Here is a 24,840-nt window from a genome sequence, read left to right on the forward strand (position 1 = left end):
TTATCGAATATAAGTTTCGTAAGGCTTAGGTTGTTACGAGTGTACTGATATAAGTAGGACATGTGACATCCAGATAACTTTGAGAAAAATACACATACACAAAATACACATATATCCTTATGTACATATTCTTTATCACCTTACACTGTGTATAAGACAGTAGTTTGGAATTGTTAGCCACTTTAACTATGCCACTTTGTTTAAATACTCATCTCATATGTATATACTGCACTCAATACCATGTACTGTATCTTGCCTATGCTGCTCTGTACCATCACTCATTCATATATCCTTATGTACATATTCTTTATCCCCTTACACTGTGTATAAGACAGTAGTTTGGAATTGTTAGTTAGATTACTTGTTGGTTATTACTGCATTGTCGGAACTAGAAGCACAAGCATTTCGCTACACTCGTATTAACATCTGCTAACCATGTGTATGTGACAAATAAATTTGATTTGATTTGATTTGAAGTTGTGCCTGTTATTCACACACGAATCTGCCCTCTCATTGTCTAGAATGGTCCTACCTGATCTTGCCTCCTCCCACTGCCTTTAACACATTTATTTTCATTGTTAGATCGGCCACTTTAAATTCTGGTCAATATAATGGATAGTCTGTGCTACAACCCATAGGAATCCCCACCCACTTGACTACTTTAAAATGGCAAAATAATGGTGAAAGCCTTCAATGGCGCTGCCCATACTAAAACAGGTTTGGCCACTAAAGGTCTCTGTCAATCTCTATGGTAATAGCTCACAACAGACGCTCCTCCTGTCTTAAAGTTATTCAACGTTTCCGTTTCCGGTACGGTTGCTAAGTAACACTTCCTGTGCGTTGAATGTGTAGAAAAGTAAATAACGCCTAAACATGGTGCACTAATTGGGATTATTGGTAAATCGGAAATCGTTTTTCGCGTGAAAATAGTCTTACCTTTGAGAACTGTAGATTTAGCGGCAAAATCATGACACTGACAACGATTAAAGACGGCGAATACACCGCCACTGTCTACAAAATGGTGAGAAGTTGGTCGCTTGCATAGCTAACGTTACATACCATGGATACTAACGCTAGCCATGATAGCTAGCTAGCTGATAATGAAACTGGTTATTTTAACTTGTGGTATTTTATCAAGTTATCATGTTGATTATATATCGAATTCAAGCTAGTTAACGTCACCATATGAATTTCACACATTGGGGCTATAGCAAGCTAGCTAACTTTGATTAAGCTAGCCTGACATACCCTTCAATTTCAAGGCTCAGGCTATAGCCTAACGCTAGCTAACGAACTAAGTGTGACAACATAGCTAGCTAGATAGCTCATGTATTATTTTATAACTAGCTGCTAACTCTGTTCTCCTATAGATCAAAGATGGGCGGTATGGAGAGGCTATCCACATCCTCAGCAATGAACTGCAGAAACAGATGAAGGTAGTGAGTGTGTGTGTGTGCTCCCAGATCTATTGTCTCCTTCTATAGCCTGGTCCCAGGTCTGTTGTCTCCTTCTATAGCCTGGTCCCAGATCTGTTGTCTCCTTCTATAGCCTGGTCCCAGATCTGTTGTCTCATTCTATAGCCTGGTCTCAGATCTGTTTTCTCCTTCTATAGCCTGGTCTCAGATCTGCTGTCTCCTTCTATAACCTGGTCCCAGGTCTGTTGTCTCCTTCTATAGCCTGGTCCCAGATCTGTTGTCTCCTTCTATAGCCTGGTTCCAGATCTGTTTTCTCCTTCTATAGCCTGGTCCCAGATCTGTTGTCTCCTTCTATAGCCTGGTCCCAGATCTGTCGTCTCCTTCTATAGCCTGGTCCCAGATCTGCTGTCTCCTTCTATAGCCTGGTTCCAGATCTGTTTTCTCCTTCTATAGCCTGGTCCCAGATCTGTTGTCTCCTTCTATAGCCTGGTCCCAGATCTGTCGTCTCCTTCTATGGCCTGGTCCCAGATCTGCTGTCTCCTTCTATAGCCTGGTTCCAGATCTGTTTTCTCTTTCTATAGCCTGGTCCCAGATCTGTTGTCTCCTTCTATAGCCTGGTCCCAGATCTGTTGTCTCCTTCTATAGCCTGGTCCCAGATCTGTCGTCTCCTTCTATGGCCTGGTCCCAGATCTGCTGTCTCCTTCTATAGCCTGGTTCCAGATCTGTTTTCTCTTTCTATAGCCTGGTCCCAGATCTGTTGTCTCCTTCTATAGCCCGGTCCCAGATCTGTTGTCTCCTTCTATAGCCTGGTCCCAGATCTGTTGTCTCCTTCTATAGCCTGGTCCCAGATCTGTTGTCTCCTTCTATAGCCTGGTCTCAGATCTGTTTTCTCCTTCTATAGCCTGGTTCCAGATCTGTTGTCTCCTTCTATAGCCTGGCCCCAGATCTGTTGTCTGACTGCAGTCTCATGGAATGCGGGAACATTACCTTTAAATGTCAATCGCCATATAGTGCTGAACTTGGGCGATATGGATTGAATGGATCCCGTAATCTTCTTATTCTCCTCCTCCTCTACCTTCTCCTCCTCCTCCTCCCAGTCACGGGCAGCCCTGTCTCTGCTAGGCTACTGCTACTACCACATGCAGGACTTCACCAACGCAGCAGAGTGCTATGAGCAGCTGACCCAGCTACACCCCGAGGTGGAGGGGTACAGGCTGTATTACGCCCAGTCTCTGTACGGGGCCTGTGTCTACCCCGAGGCCATGAAGGCTACCTTTCTATTGGACAACCCTACCAGCCACACCAAGGTACACTTCCTACATCAAGTTATAATACCAAGGTAGAGGTAGAATCAGTGCTTCATTTGAGCCGGATCCTGCCACAACAGGACCCAGAACCTCTCAGTTTTGGACTGTTTTGTTCTGGAACCTATTTACCAGGATCCGGAACCTCTCCTGCCCCACCAGGTAGAGTTATAATGTTTACTACCAGGTAGAGTTATAATGTTTACTACCAGGTAGAGTTATAATGTTTACTACCAGGTAGAGTTATAATGTTTACTACCAGGTAGAGTTATAATGTTTACTACCAGGTAGAGTTATAATGTTTACTACCAGGTAGAGTTATAATGTTTACTACCAGGTAGAGTTATAATGTTTACTACCAGGTAGAGTTATAATGTTTACTACCAGGTAGAGTTATCTTACCACACTGAGATATAATTCTGTTCTTCAACCATATTCTCTTAGTTATTTTGTCTCTTCTGACCCATGTTCTGTCCATCTCTCCCACAGATGATCAAACTGCAGGCATCCATCAAATACGGAGAAGAGGAGTACTCTGGAGCGAAGGTTAGTAGAGACTAGTATTGGACATATACTGGACTTGGCCATAACTAGAACAATAATTAGCACCAGAACTAGAACCATGACTAGAACCTAAACTAGAACCAGAACTAGAACCTGAACCAGAACTAGAACCATGACTAGAACATCAATTAAACCATGACTAGAACCAGAACTAGAACCATGATTGGAACCATGACTTGAACCTGAACTAGAACAATGACTAGAACTAGAACCATGACTAGAACATCAATAGAACCATGACTAGAACCATGACTAAAACCATGACTAGAGCCTGAACTAGACCTATGACTAGAGCCATGACTAGAACCATGACTAGAACCTGAACTAGAACCATGACTAGAACCAGAACTAGAACCATGACTAGAACATCAATAGAACCATGACTCATGCCATAACTAGCACCATCATTAAATCAGAACCAGAACTAGAACCAGAACTAAACCAGAACTAGAACCAAAACTAGAACAGAACTATCTCTGCGGGCGATTCCCTGATCCACCTCTACGCAGACGACACCATTCTATATACTTTCGGCCCGTCTTTGGACACTGTGCTATCTAACCTCCAAACAAGCTTCAATGCCATACAACACTCCTTCCGTGGCCTCCAACTGCTCTTAAACGCTAGTAAAACCAAATGCATGCTTTTCAACCGGTCGCTGCCTGCACCTGCATGCCCGACTAGCATCACCACCCTGGATGGTTCCGACCTAGAATATGTGGACGTCTATAAGTACCTAGGTGTCTGGCTAGACTGCAAACTCTCCTTCCAGACTCATATCAAACATCTCCAATCGAAAATCAAATCAAGAGTCGGCTTTCTATTCCGCAACAAAGCCTCCTTCACTCAAGCCGCCAAGCTTACCCTAGTAAAACTGACTATCCTACCGATCCTCGACTTCGGCGATGTCATCTACAAAATGGCTTCCAACACTCTACTCAGCAAACTGGATGCAGTCTATCACAGTGCCATCCGTTTTGTCACTAAAGCACCTTATACTACCCACCACTGCGACTTGTATGCTCTAGTCGGCTGGCCCTCGCTACATATTCGTCGCCAGACCCACTGGCTCCAGGTCATCTACAAGTCTATGCTAGGTAAAGCTCCGCCTTATCTCAGCTCACTGGTCACGATGGCAACACCCATCCGTAGCACGCGCTCCAGCAGGTGTATCTCACTGATCATCCCTAAAGCCAACACCTCATTTGGCCGCCTTTCGTTCCAGTACTCTGCTGCCTGTGACTGGAACGAATTGCAAAAATCGCTGAAGTTGGAGACTTTCATCTCCCTCACCAACTTCAAACATCAGCTATCTGAGCAGCTAACCGATCGCTGCAGCTGTACATAGTCTATTGGTAAATAGCCCACCCTTTTCACCTACCTCATCCCCGTACTGTTTTTATTTATTTACTTTTCTGCTCTTCTGCACACCAATATCTCTACCTGTACATGACCATCTGATCTTTTATCACTCCAGTGTTAATCTGCAAAATTGTAATTATTTGCCTACCTCCTCATGCCTTTTGCACACATTGTATATAGACCCCCCCTTCGTTTTCTACTGTGTTATTGACTTGTTAATTGTTTACTCCATGTGTAACTCTTTGTTGTATGCTCACACTGCTATGCTTTATCTTGGCCAGGTCGCAGTTGCAAATGAGAACTTGTTCTCAACTAGCCTACCTGGTTAAATAAAGGTGTTCTCAACTAGCCTACCTGGTTAAATAAAGGTGTTCTCAACTAGCCTACCTGGTTAAATAAAGGTGTTCTCAACTAGACTACCTGGTTAAATAAAGGTGTTCTCAACTAGCCTACCTGGTTAAATAAAGGTGTTCTCAACTAGCCTACCTGGTTAAATAAAGGTGAAATTAAAAAAAATAAAAAAATAAAAACTAGAACCAGAACTAGAACATAACTAAACCAGAACCGAAACTAGACCCAGAACTAGAACCATAACTTAACCAGAAATAGAACAGAACTTAACCAGAACTAGACCCAGAACTAAAAATCAAATCAAATCAAATTTTATTGGTCACATACACATGGTTAGCAGATGTTAATGCGAGTGTAGCGAAATGCTTGTGCTTCTAGTTCCGACAATGCAGTAATAACCAACAAGTAATAACCAACAAGTAATCTAACTAATATGTACATAAGGATATATGAATGAGTGATGGTACAGAGCAGCATAGGCAAGATACAGTAGATGATATCGAGTACAGTATAACATATGAGATGAGTATGTAAACAAAGTGGCATAGTTAAAGTGGCTAGTGATACATGTATTACATAAGGATGCAGTCGATGATATAGAGTACAGTATATACGTATACATATGAGATGAATAATGTAGGGTATGTAAACATTATAGAACCATACCTTAACCAGAACTAGAACAGAACTAAACCAGAACTGGAACTAGAACCAGAACTTAACCAGAACTAGAACCAGAACTAAAGACCAGAAACATGTACCTGGTAGTTACTGTATGTCATGAGGTCAGGAGAACTTAATATAACCTGGTAGTTACGGTATGTCATGAGGTCAGGAGAACTTAATATAACCTGGTAGTTACGGTATGTCATGAGGTCAGGAGAACTTAATATAACCTGGTAGTTACGGTATGTCATGAGGTCAGGAGAACTTAAGTAGTTACTGTATGTCATGAGGTCAGGAGAACTTAATATAACCTGGTAGTTACGGTATGTCATGAGGTCAGGAGAACTTAATATAACCTCTTATAACTGCTTAGTTAGTGTTTTTGATCCATTTAGAAACCCTTGAGACCCCTTATAACACATTTTCTCAACGAATACGCCCTTATGACTCCCTATAACCCTTTATGACCTCTTATAAGGCCTTTATGAACCCTCTCCCTGTCAGACACTGGTAGAGCAGCTTCCCCAGGACGACCCAGACTATGACGTGGACATGGGCTGTCTACTCTACAAGGAGGGGGAGTACGAGGAGGCTTGCAAGAAGTTCATGTCTGCCATGCAGGTGCTGGGCTACCAACCAGGTAACTGCACGCACACAGAGGAAAACGTCTCACCTTTTGCCTGTCCTACAAGTCTCTTGTATTTGCTGAATCTCTCTCTTCCTCCCCCTAATTCTCTCCTCCTCTCCCTCCCTCTATCTCATCTCCCCCCTAATTCTCTCCTCCTCTCCCTCCCTCTATCTCCTCTCCCCCCTAATTCTCTCCTCCTCTCCCTCCCTCTATCTCCTCTCCCCCTAATTCTCTCCTCCTCTCCCTCCCTCTCTCTCCTCTCCCCCATAATTCTCTCCTTTCCCTCCTCTCTCCTCTCCCCCATAATTCTCTACTTTCCCTCCCTCTCTCTCCTCTCCCCCTAATTCTCTCCTCCTCTCCCTCCCTCTCTCTCCTCTCCCCCTAATTCTCTCCTCCTCTCCCTCCCTCTCTCTCCTCTCCCCCCTAATTCTCTCCTCCTCTCCTCTCCCTCCCTCTCTCTCCTCTCCCCCTAATTCTCTCCTTCTCTCCCTCCCTCTCTCTCCTCTCCGCCCTCCCTATCTCCCTGTCCCTCACCCTAATTCTCTCCTCCTCTCCCTCCCTCTCTCTCCTCTCCCCCCTAATTCTCTCCTTCTCTCCCTCCCTCTCTCTCCTCTCCCCCCTAATTCTCTCCTTCTCTCCCTCCCTCTCTCTCCTCTCCGCCCTCCCTATCTCCCTGTCCCTCCCCCTAATTCTCTCCTCCTCTCCCTCCCTCTCTCTCCTCTCCCCCCTAATTCTCTCCTTCTCTCCCTCCCTCTCTCTCCTCTCCCCCTCCCTATCTCCCTGTCCCTCCCCACTAATTCTCTCCTCCTCTCCCTCCCTCTCTCTCCTCTCCCCCCTAATTCTCTCCTCCTCTCCCTCCCTCTCTCTCCTCTCCCCCTCCCTATCTCCCTGTCCCTCCCCACTAATTCCCTCCTCCTTTCCCTGCCTCTCTCTCCTCCCTCCTGTCTCAGAACTGTCCTACAACATAGGTCTCTGCTACTACAGTATGAAACAGTATGGTCAGGCCCTCAAGTTCATCGGAGAGATCATCGAGAGAGGGATCAGGGAACATCCAGGTCGGCTTTAAAATGACAGCACACCTGTTTAGTTAGATACCTGATCACTCTGTTGGGGTTTTCCCTTAGTGACCCTCCTTCTCATCCATGTTTTCCCCTGACCATCCTGTGTCTCTCTGTGCTGTGTGTGTGTGTTCTCGTCGTCCAGAGCTGAGCGTTGGTATGACGACAGAGGGCATTGACGTGAGGAGTGTTGGGAACACCCTGATCCTACATGAGACCGCCCTCATAGAAGGCTTCAACCTCAAGGCTGCTATAGAATACCAGCTCAAAAACTGTGAGTACATTCAGCAGCCTTGTGGTTAGAGTATCCGCCCTGAGGTTGGAGGGTTGGGAGTTCAATCCCCGGCCGAGTCGTAACAAAAACTGTAAAAATGGGACCGGATTGACTCTCTGCTTGACTCTCAGCATTAAGGAGATTGGTTTGGTGTCTAAAGCTCTATGATAGACTAGCAGTCTGTCCAGGGGGTGTACTGTGATAGACTAGCATTCTGTCCAGGGGGTATACTGTGATAGACTAGCATTCTGTCCAGGGGGTGTACTGTGATAGACTAGCATTCTGTCCAGGGGGTATACTGTGATAGACTAGCATTCTATTCAGGAGGTGTACTGTGATAGACTTGTACTCTGTCCAGGGGGTGTACTGTGATAGACTAGCATTCTGTCCAGGGGGTGTACTGTGATAGACTAGCATTCTGTCCAGGGGGTGTACTGTGATAGACTAGCATTCTGTCCAGGGGGTGTACTGTGATAGACTAGCATTCTGTCCAGGGGGTGTACTGTGATAGACTAGTATTCTATTCAGGGGGTGTATTGTGATAGAATAGCATTCTGTCCAGGGGGTGTACTGTGATAGACTAGCATTCCTATCAGGGGGTGTACTGTGATAGACTTGTACTCTGTCCAGGGGGTGTACTGTGATAGACTAGCATTCTGTCCAGGGGGTGTACTGTGATCCAGGGGGTGTACTGTGATAGACTAGCATTCTGTCCAGGGGGTGTACTGTGACCAGGCTGTCAGAAATTACCAGCTGAAAAACTGTCCGTTCTCATAGTATACCAGGCTGCTACTCTCTGTTTATAATCTATGCGTAGTCACTTTAACTCTACCTACATGTACATATCACCTCAATTACCTCGACTAACCGGTGCCCCCGCACATTATATAGCCTCGTTAATGTTATTTTACTGCTGCTCTTTCACTTCTTGTTACAAAAAAAAAAAAAATGTTTTACTTATCTATTTTTTACTTAATAAACTGCATACGGGTTGTAAGTAAGCTCAACTCTGTCTGTCTGTCTGTCTGTCTGTCTGTCTGTCTGTCTGTCTGTCTGTCTCCAGGCGATGCAGCTCAACTCTGTCTGTCTGTCTGTCTGTCTGTCTGTCTGTCTGTCTGTCTGTCTGTCTGTCTGTCTCTCTGTCTGTCTGTCTGTCTGTCTGTCTGTCTGTCTGTCTGTCTGTCTGTCTCCAGGCGATGCAGCTCAACTCTGTCTCTCTCTCTGTCTGTCTGTCTGTCTGTCTGTCTGTCTGTCTGTCTGTCTGTCTGTCTGTCTGTCTGTCTGTCTGTCTGTCTGTCTGTCTGTCTGTCTGTCTGTCTCCAGGCGATGCAGCTCAACTCTGTCTGTCTGTCTGTCTGTCTGTCTGTCTGTCTGTCTGTCTGTCTCCAGGCGATGCAGCTCAACTCTGTCTCTCTGTCTGTCTGTCTGTCTGTCTGTCTGTCTGTCTGTCTGTCTGTCTGTCTGTCTGTCTGTCTGTGTCTGTCTGTCTGTCTCCAGGCGATGCAGCTCAACTCTGTCTCTCTGTCTGTCTGTCTGTCTGTCTGTCTGTCTGTCTGTCTGTCTCCAGGCGATGCAGCTCAACTCTGTCTGTCTGTCTGTCTGTCTGTCTGTCTGTCTGTCTGTCTGTCTGTCTGTCTGTCTGTCTCTCTGTCTGTCTGTCTCCAGGCGATGCAGCTCAACTCTGTCTGTCTGTCTGTCTGTCTGTCTGTCTGTCTGTCTGTCTGTCTGTCTCCAGGCGATGCAGCTCAACTCTGTCTCTCTGTCTGTCTGTCTGTCTGTCTGTCTGTCTCCAGGCGATGCAGCTCAACTCTGTCTGTCTGTCTGTCTGTCTGTCTGTCTGTCTGTCTGTCTGTCTGTCTGTCTCTCTGTCTGTCTGTCTCCAGGCGATGCAGCTCAACTCTGTCTGTCTGTCTGTCTGTCTGTCTGTCTGTCTGTCTGTCTGTCTGTCTGTCTGTCTGTCTGTCTGTCTGTCTCCAGGCGATGCAGCTCAACTCTGTCTGTCTGTCTGTCTGTCTGTCTGTCTGTCTGTCTGTCTGTCTGTCTGTCTGTCTCTCTGTCTGTCTGTCTGTCTGTCTCCAGGCGATGCAGCTCAACTCTGTCTCTCTGTCTGTCTGTCTCCAGGCGATGCAGCTCAACTCTGTCTCTCTGTCTGTCTGTCTCCAGGCGATGCAGCTCAACTCTGTCTGTCTGTCTGTCTGTCTCCAGGCGATGCAGCTCAACTCTGTCTCTCTGTCTGTCTGTCTCCAGGCGATGCAGCTCAACTCTGTCTGTCTGTCTGTCTGTCTCCAGGCGATGCAGCTCAACTCTGTCTCTCTGTCTGTCTGTCTCCAGGCGATGCAGCTCAACTCTGTCTGTCTGTCTGTCTGTCTGTCTGTCTGTCTGTCTGTCTGTCTCCAGGCGATGCAGCTCAACTCTGTCTGTCTGTCTGTCTGTCTGTCTCCAGGCGATGCAGCTCAACTCTGTCTGTCTGTCTGTCTGTCTGTCTGTCTGTCTGTCTGTCTGTCTCCAGGCGATGCAGCTCAACTCTGTCTCTCTGTCTGTCTGTCTCCAGGCGATGCAGCTCAACTCTGTCTGTCTGTCTGTCTGTCTCCAGGCGATGCAGCTCAACTCTGTCTCTCTGTCTGTCTGTCTCCAGGCGATGCAGCTCAACTCTGTCTCTCTGTCTGTCTGTCTCCAGGCGATGCAGCTCAACTCTGTCTCTCTGTCTGTCTGTCTCCAGGCGATGCAGCTCAGGAGGCCTTGACTGACATGCCCCCCAGATCAGAGGAGGTACTGTGTGTGTACTTGTGTGTGTACATATGTCAGCCCTTACCACTCATGTAGGTTGGAGACCGTGGTGCTGTAAAGTACATCTCTATCTGTGGCTCAGTGGGTGCTGCCCTCTAGTGACCATCTATATCAACACTCACACACTGATGGGGATCAGGGGACCAGGAGCACTCTGTCAGACAGAAAGCTGTTGTGACGTGTGTGTGTGTGTGTGTGGAGACATTCTCCTTCTAACCAATGGACGATGAAATATCCTTTTATTTAATTAATTTGATCCTGTATTTAACTAGGCAAGTTAGTTAAAGAACAAATAGTTATTTCCACATGTCTGTTGTCTTGTAGGAGCTGGACCCAGTGACGCTCCACAACCAGGCCCTGATGAACATGGATAAGAAGCCATCGGAGGGTTTTGAGAAACTGGCCTTCCTCCTGCAGCAGATCCCCTTCCCCCCGGTCACCTTCGGAAACCTGCTGCTACTATACTGCAAATATGAGGTAGGTTTTTCTACGGTACTATAGTATATTATACTATTATACAGTACTCTACTATACTCTACTGCACTCTACTCTATTATACTATTATACAGCACTCTACTATATTATACTGTAGTCTAATATATTATACTATTATACAGTACTCTACTATATTATACTGTAGTCTAATATATTATACTATTATACTGTACTCTACTATATTATACTGTAGTCTAATATATTATACTATTATACTGTACTCTACTATATTATACTGTAGTCTAATATATTATACTATTATACAGTACTCTACTATATTATACTGTAGTCTAATATATTATACTATTATACAGTACTCTACCATATTATACTGTAGTCTAATATATTATACTATTATACAGTACTCTACTATATTATACTATATTATACTATTATACTGTATTCTACTATATTATACTATTATACTGTACTCTACTGTACTCTACTGTTATACTGTACTCTACTATTATACTGTACTCTACTGTACTCTACTGTTATACTGTACTCTACTATTATACTGTACTCTACTGTTATACTGTACTCTACTGTTATACTGTACTCTACTATTATACTGTACTCTACTGTACTCTACTGTTATACTGTACTCTACTATTTTACTGTACTCTACTGTACTCTACTATTATACTGTACTCTACTATTATACTGTACTCTACTATTATACTGTACTCCACTATTATACTGTACTCTACTGTACTCTACTATTATACTGTACTCTACTGTACTCTACTATTATACTGTACTCTACTATTATACTGTACTCCACTATTATACTGTACTCTACTGTACTCTACTGTACTCTACTGTTATACTGTACTCTACTATTATACTGTACTCTACTATTATACTGTACTCTACTGTACTCTACTGTACTCTACTATTATACTGTACTCTACTATTATACTGTACTCTACTGTACTCTACTATTATACTGTACTCTACTATTATACTGTACTCTACTGTTATACTGTACTCTACTATTATACTGTACTCTACTGTACTCTACTATTATACTGTACTCTACTATTATACTGTACTCTACTGTTATACTGTACTCTACTATTATACTGTACTCTACTGTACTCTACTATTATACTGCACTCTACTATTATACTGTACTCTACTATTATACTGTACTCTACTATTATACTGCACTCTACTATTATACTGTACTCTACTATTATACTGTACTCTACTGTACTCTACTATTATACTGTACTCTACTATTATACTGTACTCTACTATTATACTGTACTCCACTATTATACTGCACTCTACTATTATACTGTACTCTACTATTATACTCTACTCTACTATTATACTGTACTCTACTGTACTCTACTATTATACTGTACTCTACTATTATACTGTACTGTACTATTATACTGTACTCTACTATTATACTGTACTCTACTGTTATACTGTACTCTACTATTATACTGTACTCTACTGTTATACTGTACTCTACTATTATACTGTACTCTACTGTTATACTGTACTCTACTATTATACTGTACTCTACTGTTATACTGTACTCTACTATTATACTGTACTCTACTGTACTCTACTGTTATACTGTACTCTACTATTATACTGTACTCTACTGTACTCTACTACTGTACTCTACTGTTATACTGTACTCTACTATTATACTGTACTCTACTGTACTCTACTACTGTACTCTACTGTTATACTGTACTCTACTATTATACTGTACTCTACTATTATACTGTACTCTACTGTACTCTACTGTTATACTGTACTCTACTGTTATACTGTACTCTACTGCACTCTACTATTATACTGTACTCTACTATTATACTGTACTCTACTGTACTCTACTGTTATACTGTACTCTACTGTTATACTGTACTCTACTGCACTCTACTATTATACTGTACTCTACTGTTATACTGTACTCTACTGTACTCTACTATTATACTGTACTCTACTATTATACTGTACTCTACTATTATACTGTACTCTACTGTACTCTACTGTACTCTACTGTTATACTGTACTCTACTATTATACTGTACTCTACTGTACTCTACTATTATACTCTACTCTACTATTATACTGTACTCTACTGTACTCTACTATTATACTGTACTCTACTGTACTCTACTATTATACTGTACTCTACTATTATACTGTACTCTACTGTACTCTACTATTATACTGTACTCTACTGTACTCTACTATTATACTGTACTCTACTGTACTCTACTATTATACTGTACTCTACTGTACTCTACTATTATACTGTACTCTACTGTACTCTACTATTATACTGTACTCTACTGTACTCTACTATTATACTGCACTCTACTGTACTCTACTATTATACTGTACTCTACTGTACTCTACTATTATACTGTACTCTACTATTATACTGTACTCTACTGTTATACTGTACTCTACTGTACTCTACTATTATACTGTACTCTACTATTATACTGTACTATACTATTATACTGTACTCTACTATTATACTGTACTCTACTGTACTCTACTACTGTATATCTACTGTTATGCTGTACTCTACTGTTATACTGTACTCTACTGTACTCTACTGTTATACTGTACTCTACTGTACTCTACTGTTATACTGTACTCTACTGTACTCTACTGGTATACTCTCTCTGTCTCAGTATTTCGATCTGGCTGCTGATGTGATGGCAGAGAATGCTCACCTCACCTACAAGTTCCTCACCCCGGTAAGAACCACAGGTCCCTTTTATTGTCCTGTATGTTCATACTTCATCCCTACGGTCAGTCACTAGGGATAGTTTTACTTCAAAAGCATACATGTTAGTCTGACCCTGATGTGATGTCCACATTACATTTTCCATGTGGGATTGAAAGACCTCTATATAAATCCTGTGGGATTGAAAGACCTCTATATAAATCCTGTGGGATTGAAAGACCTCTATATAAATCCTGTGGGATTGAAAGACCTCTACATAAATCCTGTGGGATTGAAAGACCTCTACATAAATCCTGTGGGATTGAAAGACCTCTATATAAATCCTGTGGGATTGAAAGACCTCTATATAAATCCTGTGGGATTGAAAGACCTCTATATAAATCCTGTTCTGGATTGAAAGACCTCTATATAAATCCTGTGGAATTGAAAGACCTCTATATAAATCCTGTGGGATTGAAAGACCTCTATATAAATCCTGTGGGATTGAAAGACCTCTATATAAATCCTGTTCTGGATTGAAAGACCACTATATAAATCCTGTTCTGGATTGAAAGACCTCTATATAAATCCTGTGGGATTGAAAGACCTCTATATAAATCCTGTGGGATTGAAAGACCTCTATATAAATCCTGTGGGATTGAAAGACCTCTATATTTATTTATTTATTTTATTTTACCTTTATTTAACCAGGTAGGCAAGTTGAGAACAAGTTCTCATTTACAATTGCGACCTGGCCAAGATAAAGCAAAGCAGTTCGACAGATAAAACGACACAGAGTTACACATGGAGTAAAAACAAACATACAGTCAATAATGCAGTATAAACAAGTCTATATACAATGTGAGCAAATGAGGTGAGAAGGGAGGTAAAGGCAAAAAAGGCCATGGTGGCAAAGTAAATACAATATAGCAAGTAAAATACTGGAATGGTAGTTTTGCAATGGAAGAATGTGCAAAGTAGAAATAAAAATAATGGGGTGCAAAGGAGCAAAATAAATAAATAAATTAAAATTAAATACAGTTGGGAAAGAGGTAGTTGTTTGGGCTAAATTATAGGTGGGCTATGTACAGGTGCAGTAATCTGTGAGCTGCTCTGACAGTTGGTGCTTAAAGCTAGTGAGGGAGATAAGTGTTTCCAGTTTCAGAGATTTTTGTAGTTCGTTCCAGTCATTGGCAGCAGAGAACTGGAAGGAGAGGCGGCCAATATAAATCCTGTGGGATTGAAAGACCTCTATATAAATCCTGTGGGATTGAAAGACCTCTATATAAATCCTGTTCTGGATTGAAAGACCTCTATATAAATCCTGTGGGATTGAAAGACCTCTATATAAATCCTGTGGGATTGAAAGACCTCTATTTAAATCCTGTGGGATTGAAAGACCTCTATATAAATCCTGTGGGATTGAAAGACCTCTATATAAATCCTGTGGGATTGAAAGACCTCTATATAAATCCTGTTCTTGCTACACATCCCCAATGTTCTGGTCCTCCTTCTCCTGCTATGTAATAAACAGTTGATCTATGTGGTCTCTACCGTTCCAGTATCTGTATGAGTTTCTGGACGCCATGTTGACCTGCCAGACAGCTCCAGAAGAGGTAACAACAAAATCACACAGCATGTACACCCTGTACCACCTACTACCTAGTACTAATCACTATACCACCTACTACCTAGTACTAATCACTCTATACTACCTACTACCTAGTACTAATCACTCTATACTACCTACTACCTAGTACTAATCACCCTGTACCACCTACTACCTAGTACTAATCACCCTGTACCACCTACTACCTAGTACTAATCACTATACTACCTACTACCTAGTACTAATCACTATACTACCTACTACCTAGTACTAATCACCCTGTACCACCTACTACCTAGTACTAATCACCCTGTACCACCTACTACCTAGTACTAATCACCCTGTACCACCTACTACCTAGTACTAATCACTATACCACCTACTACCTAGTACTAATCACCCTGTACCACCTACTACCTAGTACTAATCACCCTGTACCACCTACTACCTAGTACTAATCACTGTACTACCTACTACCTAGTACTAATCACTCTATACTACCTACTACCTAGTACTAATCACCCTGTACCACCTACTACCTAGTACTAATCACTATACCACCTACTACCTAGTACTAATCACCCTGTACCACCTACTACCTAGTACTAATCACTATACTACCTAGTACTAATCACTATACTACCTAGTACTAATCACTATACTACCTACTACCTAGTACTAATCACCCTGTACCACCTACTACCTAGTACTAATCACTCTATACTACCTACTACCTAGTACTAATCACCCTGTACCACCTACTACCTAGTACTAATCACCCTGTACCACCTACTACCTAGTACTAATCACTATACCACCTACTACCTAGTACTAATCACTCTATACTACCTACTACCTAGTACTAATCACTCTATACTACCTACTACCTAGTACTAATCACTATACTACCTACTACCTAGTACTAATCACTATACCACCTACTACCTAGTACTAATCACTCTATACCACCTACTACCTAGTACTAATCACTCTATACCACCTACTACCTAGTACTAATCACTATACTACCTAGTACTAATCACTATACTACCTACTACCTAGTACTAATCACTATACCACCTACTACCTAGTACTAATCACTCTATACCACCTACTACCTAGTACTAATCACTCTATACCACCTACTACCTAGTACTAATCACTATACTACCTACTACCTAGTACTAATCACTCTATACTACCTACTACCTAGTACTAATCACTATACTACCTACTACCTAGTACTAATCACTATACTGCCTACTACCTAGTACTAATCACTATACTACCTACTACCTAGTACTAATCACTATACTACCTACTGCCTAGTACTGATCACTATACTACCTAGTACTAATCACTATACTACCTACTACCTAGTACTAATCACTATACTACCTACTACATAGTACTAATCACTATACTACCTAGTACTAATCACTATATACTACATACTACCTAGTACGAATCACTATACTACCTATGCCCCAGTACTAATCACTATACTACCTACTACCTAGTACTAATCACTATACTGCCTACTACCTAGTACTAATCACTATACTACATACTACCTAGTACTAATCACTATACTACCCACTGCCCAGTACTAATCACTATACTACCTAGTACTAATCACTCTATACTACCTACTACCTAGTTCTAATCACTATACTACCTACTACCTAGTTCTAATCACTATACTACCTACTACCTAGTACTAATCACTATACTACCTACTACCTAGTACTAATCACTATACTACCTACTACATAGTACTAATCACTCTATACCACCTACTACCTAGTACTAATCACTATACTACCTACTACCTAGTACTAATCACTATACTACCTACTACCTAGTACTAATCACTATACTACCTACTGCCTAGTACTAATCACTATACTGCCTACTACCTAGTACTAATCACTATACTACATACTACCTAGTACTAATCACTATACTACCCACTGCCTAGTACTAATCACTCTATACTACCTACTACCTAGTTCTAATCACTATACTACCTACTACCTAGTACTAATCACTATACTACCTACTACCTAGTACTAATCACTATACTACCTACTACATAGTACTAATCACTCTATACCACCTACTACCTAGTACTAATCACTATACTACCTACTACCTAGTACTAATCACTATACTACCTACTACCTAGTACTAATCACTATACTACCTACTACCTAGTGCTAATCACTCTATACCACCTACTACCTAGTACTAATCACTATACTACCTACTACCTAGTACTAATCACTCTATACTACCTACTACCTAGTACTAATCACTATACTACCTACTACCTAGTACTAATCACTATACTGCCTACTACCTAGTACTAATCACTATACTACCTACTACCTAGTACTAATCACTATACTACCTACTGCCTAGTACTGATCACTATACTACCTAGTACTAATCACTCTATACTACCTACTACCTAGTTCTAATCACTATACTACCTACTACCTAGTTCTAATCACTATACTACCTACTACCTAGTACTAATCACTATACTACCTACTACCTAGTACTAATCACTATACTACCTACTACATAGTACTAATCACTATACTACCTAGTACTAATCACTATATACTACATACTACCTAGTACGAATCACTATACTACCTATGCCCTAGTACTAATCACTATACTACCTACTACCTAGTACTAATCACCCTGTACTACCTACTACCTAGTACAAATCACTATACTACCTACTACCTAGTAGTAATCACTATACTACCTACTCCCTATTTCTAATCACTATACTACCTACTACCTAGTACTAATCACTATACTACCTACTACCTAGTACTAATCACTATACTACCTACTACCTAGTACTAATCACCCTATACTACCTACTACCTAGTACTAATAACCCTATACTACCTACTACCTAGTACTAATCACTATACTACCTACTACCTAGTAGTAATCACTATACTACCTACTACCTAGTACTAATCACTATACTACCTACTACCTAGTACTAATCACTATACTACCTACTACCTAGTACTAATCACTATACTACCTACTACCTAGTACTAATCACTATACTACCTACTACCTAGTGCTAATCACTATACTACCTACTACCTAGTAGTAATCACTATACTACCTACTACCTAGTACTAATCACTATACTACCTACTACCTAGTACTAATCACTATACTACCTACTACCTAGTACTAATCACTATACTACCTACTACCTAGTACTAATCACTATACTACCTACTACCTAGTACTAATCACTATACTACCTACTACCTTGTACTAATCATTCTCTACTAGCATCAACCATCTGTAGCATTAAACACACCACTACTACACACATATATTTCTGTCTCATGTTTTAGCCAGTGACCTGAATGTTCCACAATGTAATGAACCAGTCCTCTACATTGCAGAGACTTTAAAGTCCTGTGTCATTGTTGCTGCTCTTTGTACATTCTGAGGTATATATTCCTGTCTCTGATCATGTCTCTGTTGTGTTTGACCAACGTAGGCCTTCAGGAAGTTTGATGAGATGAACGCCAAGTTGACAGATCAACTACGCAAGCTGACCAAACAGGTTACAATCTTCCAGTCTCTTCTCTCTCTCTCTGTCTTCCGAAGTTGTCTGGTTATCCTGTTATCCTGTTCATGTTGTCTGGTTATCCTGTTCATGTTGTCTGGTTTTCCTGTTATCCTGTTGATGTTGCCTGGTTATCCTGTTGATGTTGTCTGGTTTTTCTGTTATCCTGTTCATGTTGTCTGGTTATCCTGTTCATGTTGTCTGGTTATCCTGTTCATGTTGTCTGGTTATCCTGTTCATGTTGTCTGGTTATCCTGTTGATGTTGTCTGGTTATCCTGTTGATGTTGTCTGGTTTTTCTGTTGATGTTGTCTGGTTATCCTGTTATCCTGTTGATGTTGTCTGGTTATCCTGTTATCCTGTTGATGTTGCCTGGTTATCCTGTTGATGTTGTCTGGTTTTTCTGTTGATGTTGTCTGGTTATCCTGTTGATGTTGTCTGTTTATCCTGTTGATGTTGTCTGGTTTTTCTGTTGATGTTGTCTGGTTATCATGTTATCCTGTTGATGTTGTCTGGTTTTTCTGTTATCCTGTTCATGTTGTCTGGTTATCCTGTTGATGTTGTCTGTTTATCCTGTTATCCTGTTCATGTTGTCTGGTTATCCTGTTGATGTTGTCTGTTTATCCTGTTATCCTGTTCATGTTGTCTGGTTATCCTGTTGATGTTGTCTGTTTATCCTGTTATCCTGTTGATGTTGTCTGGTTATCCTGTTCATGTTGTCTGTTTATCCTGTTATCCTGTTCATGTTGTCTGTTTATCCTGTTATCCTGTTCATGTTGTCTGGTTTTTCTGTTATCCTGTTCATGTTGTCTGTTTATCATGTTATCCTGTTGTCATCCTTCTCTCATCTATTTGGTCTTCCATTCTCCTTTTCTTTCGTCCGAGGCCCCACAGGTTACATTCTTCCATTCTGCTCTCTCAGGCCACCAGCTTGTTTATTAGCTATAGGCTGCGTCCCAAATGGAACCCCAAGACTGTCCCCATAGGAGAATCCTTTGAAGAACCCTTTTTGGTTCCAGGTAGAACTCTTTTTGGTTCCAAAAGAGTTCTACCAGGTAGAACTCAAAAGGGTTCTACCTGGAACCAAAAAGGGTTATTCAAAGGATTCTCCTATGGGGACAGCCGAAGAACCCTTTTATAGGTTCTAGATAGCACCTTTTTTTTTTTTTCCTAAGAGTGTATTCCCTATATAGTGCACTACTTTTGAGTTGAGCCCTATGGGACTAGGGTGCCATTTGGGATGAAAGCTTACCTTTTCCAAGCCTTCTACAGCCCAGTCATTTCTCTGATCTGGTCACATTGGTGCAGTTTAACCTTTATAGCTTTAAATTGCTATCAGTCATGTGTTTTTACAGAATGACATCACGTTTTCACCTGTTCAGGATACAGTGATAAGACTGTGTTATTATTGGAGAGAACAACATAAAGCATCCATAGCCAGTGACCTGTGTGTAATCTGTCTCTAAGGTGCAGGAAGCCAGGCTAGTCCGTGACCTGTGTGTAATCTGTCTCTAAGGTGCAGGAAGCCAGGCTAGTCCGTGACCTGTGTGTAATCTGTCTCTAAGGTGCAGGAAGCCAGGCTAGTCCGTGACCTGTGTGTAGTCTGTCTCTAAGGTGCAGGAAGCCAGGCTAGTCCGTGACCTGTGTGTAATCTGTCTCTAAGGTGCAGGAAGCCAGGCTAGTCCGTGACCTGTGTGTAATCTGTCTCTAAGGTGCAGGAAGCCAGGCTAGTCCGTGACCTGTGTGTAATCTGTCTCTAAGGTGCAGGAAGCCAGGCTAGTCCGTGACCTGTGTGTAATCTGTCTCTAAGGTGCAGGAAGCCAGGCTAGTCCGTGACCTGTGTGTAATCTGTCTCTAAGGTGCAGGAAGCCAGGCTAGTCCGTGACCTGTGTGTAATCTGTCTCTAAGGTGCAGGAAGCCAGGCTAGTCCGTGACCTGTGTGTAATCTGTCTCTAAGGTGCAGGAAGCCAGGCTAGTCCGTGACCTGTGTGTAATCTGTCTCTAAGGTGCAGGAAGCCAGGCTAGTCCGTGACCTGTGTGTAATCTGTCTCTAAGGTGCAGGAAGCCAGGCTAGTCCGTGACCTGTGTGTAATCTGTGTCTAAGGTGCAGGAAGCCAGGCTAGTCCGTGACCTGTGTGTAATCTGTCTCTAAAGTGCAGGAAGCCAGGCTAGTCCGTGACCTGTGTGTAATCTGTGTCTAAGGTGCAGGAAGCCAGGCTAGTCCGTGACCTGTGTGTAATCTGTCTCTAAGGTGCAGGAAGCCAGGCTAGTCTGTGACCTGTGTGTAATCTGTCTCTAAGGTGCAGGAAGCCAGGCTAGTCCGTGACCTGTGTGTAATCTGTCTCTAAGGTGCAGGAAGCCAGGCTAGTCCGTGACCTGTGTGTAATCTGTCTCTAAGGTGCAGGAAGCCAGGCTAGTCCGTGACCTGTGTGTAATCTGTCTCTAAGGTGCAGGAAGCCAGGCTAGTCCGTGACCTGTGTGTAATCTGTCTCTAAGGTGCAGGAAGCCAGGCTAGTCCGTGACCTGTGTGTAATCTGTCTCTAAGGTGCAGGAAGCCAGGCTAGTCCGTGACCTGTGTGTAATCTGTCTCTAAGGTGCAGGAAGCCAGGCTAGCCCGTGACCTGTGTGTAATCTGTCTCTAAGGTGCAGGAAGCCAGGCTAGTCTGTGACCCGTGTGTAGTCTGTCTCTAAGGTGCAGGAAGCCAGGCTAGCCCGTGACCTGTGTGTAATCTGTCTCTAAGGTGCAGGAAGCCAGGCTAGCCCGTGACCTGTGTGTAGTCTTTGTCTCTAAGGTGCAGGAAGCCAGGCTAGTCCGTGACCTGTGTGTAGTCTTTGTCTCTAAGGTGCAGGAAGCCAGGCTAGCCCGTGACCTGTGTGTAATCTGTCTCTAAGGTGCAGGAAGCCAGGCTAGCCCGTGACCTGTGTGTAATCTGTCTCTAAGGTGCAGGAAGCCAGGCTAGCCCGTGATCTGTGTGTAGTCTGTCTCTAAGGTGCAGGAAGCCAGGCTAGCCCGTGACCTGTGTGTAGTCAGGCTAGTCCGTGACCTGTGTGTAATCTTTGTCTCTAAGATACAGGAAGCCAGGCTAGCCCGTGACCTGTGTGTAGTCTGTCTCTAAGGTGCAGGAAGCCAGGCTAGTCCGTGACCTGTGTGTAGTCTGTCTCTAAGATACAGGAAGCCAGACTAGCCCGTGACCTGTGTGTAATCTTTGTCTCTAAGATACAGGAAGCCAGGCTAGCCCGTGACCTGTGTGTAGTCTGTCTCTAAGGTGCAGGAAGCCAGGCTAGTCCGTGACCTGTGTGTAGTCTGTCTCTAAGATACAGGAAGCCAGACTAGCCCGGGACCTGTGTGTAATCTTTGTCTCTAAGATACAGGAAGCCAGACTAGCCCGTGACCTGTGTGTAATCTTTGTCTCTAAGATACAGGAAGCCAGACTAGCCCGTGACCTGTGTGTAATCTTTGTCTCTAAGATACAGGAAGCCAGACTAGCCCGTGACCTGTGTGTAATCTTTGTCTCTAAGATACAGGAAGCCAGACTAGCCTGTGACCTGTGTGTAGTCTGTCTCTAAGATACAGGAAGCCAGACTAGCCCGTGACCTGTGTGTAATCTTTGTCTCTAAGATACAGGAAGCCAGACTAGCCCGGGATAACGAAGCCTTGAAGAAAACCCTCCAGGACTACGATGAGATGGTGGAGAAGTGAGTCCCTACTGAGTATTCTCCTGTCTGATTGGTAGCTTGTCTCACCTTTCTCTTCCCTGATTGTTGACTTACCTCACCTACTCTGCTGGTTGGTCACTTTGGTCCATTATTCTTCCCTGATTGGTGGCTGGTCTGGATCTTCTCCCTGTCTGATTGGTGGCTGGTCTGGACCTTCTCCCTGTCTGATTGGTGGCTGTTCTGGACCTTCTCCCTGTCTGATTGGTGGCTGGTCTGGACATTCTCCCTTCCTGATTGGTGGCTGGTCTGGACCTTCTCCCTTCCTGATTGGTGGCTGGTCTGGACCTTCTCCCTTCCTGATTGGTGGCTGGTCTGGACCTTCTCCCTGTCTGATTGGTGGCTGGTCTGGATCTTCTCCCTTCCTGATTGGTGGCTGGTCTGGACCTTCTCCCTGTCTGATTGGTGGCTGGTCTGGACCTTCTCCCTTCCTGATTGGTGGCTGGTCTGGACCTTCTACCTGTCTGATTGGTGGCTGGTCTGGACCTTCTCCCTGTCTGATTGGTGGCTGTTCTCGACCTTCTACCTGTCTGATTGGTGGCTGGTCTGGACTTTCTCCCTGTCTGGTTGGTGGCTGGTCTGGACCTTCTCCCTGTCTAATTGGTGGCTGGTCTGGACCTTCTCCCTGTCTGATTGGTGGCTGTTCTCGACCTTCTCCCTGTCTGATTGGTGGCTGTTCTCGACCTTCTCCCTGTCTGATTGGTGGCTGGTCTGGACCTTCTCCCTGTCTGATTGGTGGCTGGTCTGGACCTTCTCCCTGTCTGATTGGTGGCTGGTCTGGCCCTTCTCCCTGTCTGATTGGTGGCTGGTCTGGACCTTCTCCCTGTCTGATTGGTGGCTGGTCTGGACCTTCTCCCTTCCTGATTGGTGGCTGGTCTGGACCTTCTCCCTTCCTGATTGGTGGCTGGTCTGGACCTTCTCCCTGTCTGATTGGTGGCTGGTCTGGACCTTCTCCCTTCCTGATTGGTGGCTGGTCTGGACCTTCTCCCTTCCTGATTGGTGGCTGGTCTGGACCTTCTCCCTGTCTGGTTGGTGGCTGGTCTGGACCTTCTCCCTGTCTGATTGGTGGCTGGTCTGGACCTTCTCCCTGTCTGATTGGTGGCTGTTCTCGACCTTCTCCCTGTCTGATTGGTGGCTGTTCTCGACCTTCTCCCTGTCTGATTGGTGGCTGGTCTGGACCTTCTCCCTGTCTGATTGGTGGCTGGTCTGGACCTTCTCCCTGTCTGATTGGTGGCTGGTCTGGACCTTCTCCCTTCCTGATTGGTGGCTGGTCTGGACCTTCTCCCTTCCTGATTGGTGGCTGGTCTGGACCTTCTCCCTGTCTGGTTGTCTGAATGGTGTATCTCCTCTTCTTCCGTATTGGTGACTCCCCCAGGCTAACATCTACTGCTATAGTGGTTCCTCCTTTAAAAGTTGGGAGCTGACGCTGCGGGACTTAACTCCACTCTAGTTTATATATATACATAACATGTCTTACTGAGCCTTTCCATAAGTCCACTCCAGTTTCTTCAACTGTCTTCTGACTGTGATTAGAGTGATGTTGATGTCGTGCGGTGATGTCAGCAGATTACAGATGGCCTTTACCGATCGCTCGTCATCCTCATTCATCAGTGAGTCGACGGCTTGAATAGTCTCTCTGGAAATGGAGTACAATGTAAACATGTGCAGCAGACAGTAAAGACCAGCAGTCGATTTATTTCAGCATAATTTTTTACCATGATTAGATCCACTTTACAGTGTTGTAGCCTACTGTACCTGATCATTTTCCTGGGCTTTACAGTGTTGTAGCCTACTGTACCTGATCATTTTCCTGGGCTTTACAGTGTTCTAGCCTACTGTACCTGATCATTTTCCTGGGCTTTACAGTGTTGTAGCCTACTGTACCTGATCATTTTCCTGGGCTTTACAGTGTTGTAGCCTACTGTACCTGATCATTTTCCTGGGCTTTACAGTGTTGTAGCCTACTGTACCTGATCGTTTTCCTGGGCTTTACAGTGTTGTAGCCTACTGTACCTGATCGTTTTCCTGGGCTTTACAGTGTTGTAGCCTACTGTACCTGATCATTTTCCTGGGCTTTACAGTGTTGTAGCCTACTGTACCTGATCGTTTTCCTGGGCTTTACAGTGTTGTAGCCTACTGTACCTGATCGTTTTCCTGGGCTTTACAGTATTGTAGCCTACTGTACCTGATCTTTTTCCTTGGCTTTACAGTGTTGTAGCCTACTGTACCTGATCGTTTTCCTGGGCTTTACAGTATTGTAGCCTACTGTACCTGATCATTTTCCT

At 43.3% G+C, this 24,840-nt stretch overlaps 1 protein-coding gene across 3 annotated transcripts in view; it reads left to right on the top strand.

The window, feature by feature from the left end:
• The first annotated feature begins 809 nt into the window (after positions 1-809).
• Positions 810-24,840, top strand: part of LOC116371482 (tetratricopeptide repeat protein 30A) — a 39,914-nt gene continuing 15,883 nt past the window's right edge. For 2 of the 3 annotated variants that reach the window (XM_031820381.1, XM_031820383.1), the window contains exons 1-13: positions 810-1,021; positions 1,371-1,436; positions 2,513-2,722; positions 3,209-3,265; positions 6,167-6,302; positions 7,241-7,345; positions 7,494-7,622; positions 10,342-10,391; positions 10,734-10,886; positions 13,577-13,642; positions 15,174-15,227; positions 18,774-18,839; positions 22,461-22,537. In XM_031820381.1, coding sequence (XP_031676241.1) covers positions 968-1,021; positions 1,371-1,436; positions 2,513-2,722; positions 3,209-3,265; positions 6,167-6,302; positions 7,241-7,345; positions 7,494-7,622; positions 10,342-10,391; positions 10,734-10,886; positions 13,577-13,642; positions 15,174-15,227; positions 18,774-18,839; positions 22,461-22,537 — 1,223 coding nt within the window. In that variant the 5' untranslated portion in view covers positions 810-967. The remainder of the gene's footprint in view (positions 1,022-1,370; positions 1,437-2,512; positions 2,723-3,208; positions 3,266-6,166; positions 6,303-7,240; positions 7,346-7,493; positions 7,623-10,341; positions 10,392-10,733; positions 10,887-13,576; positions 13,643-15,173; positions 15,228-18,773; positions 18,840-22,460; positions 22,538-24,840) is intronic. The other variant, XM_031820382.1, reaches the window with a different exon arrangement.

The sequence above is a fragment of the Oncorhynchus kisutch genome, unplaced genomic scaffold (assembly GCF_002021735.2).
Source record: "Oncorhynchus kisutch isolate 150728-3 unplaced genomic scaffold, Okis_V2 scaffold3306, whole genome shotgun sequence".
Classification (NCBI taxonomy): Eukaryota; Metazoa; Chordata; class Actinopteri; order Salmoniformes; family Salmonidae; genus Oncorhynchus; species Oncorhynchus kisutch.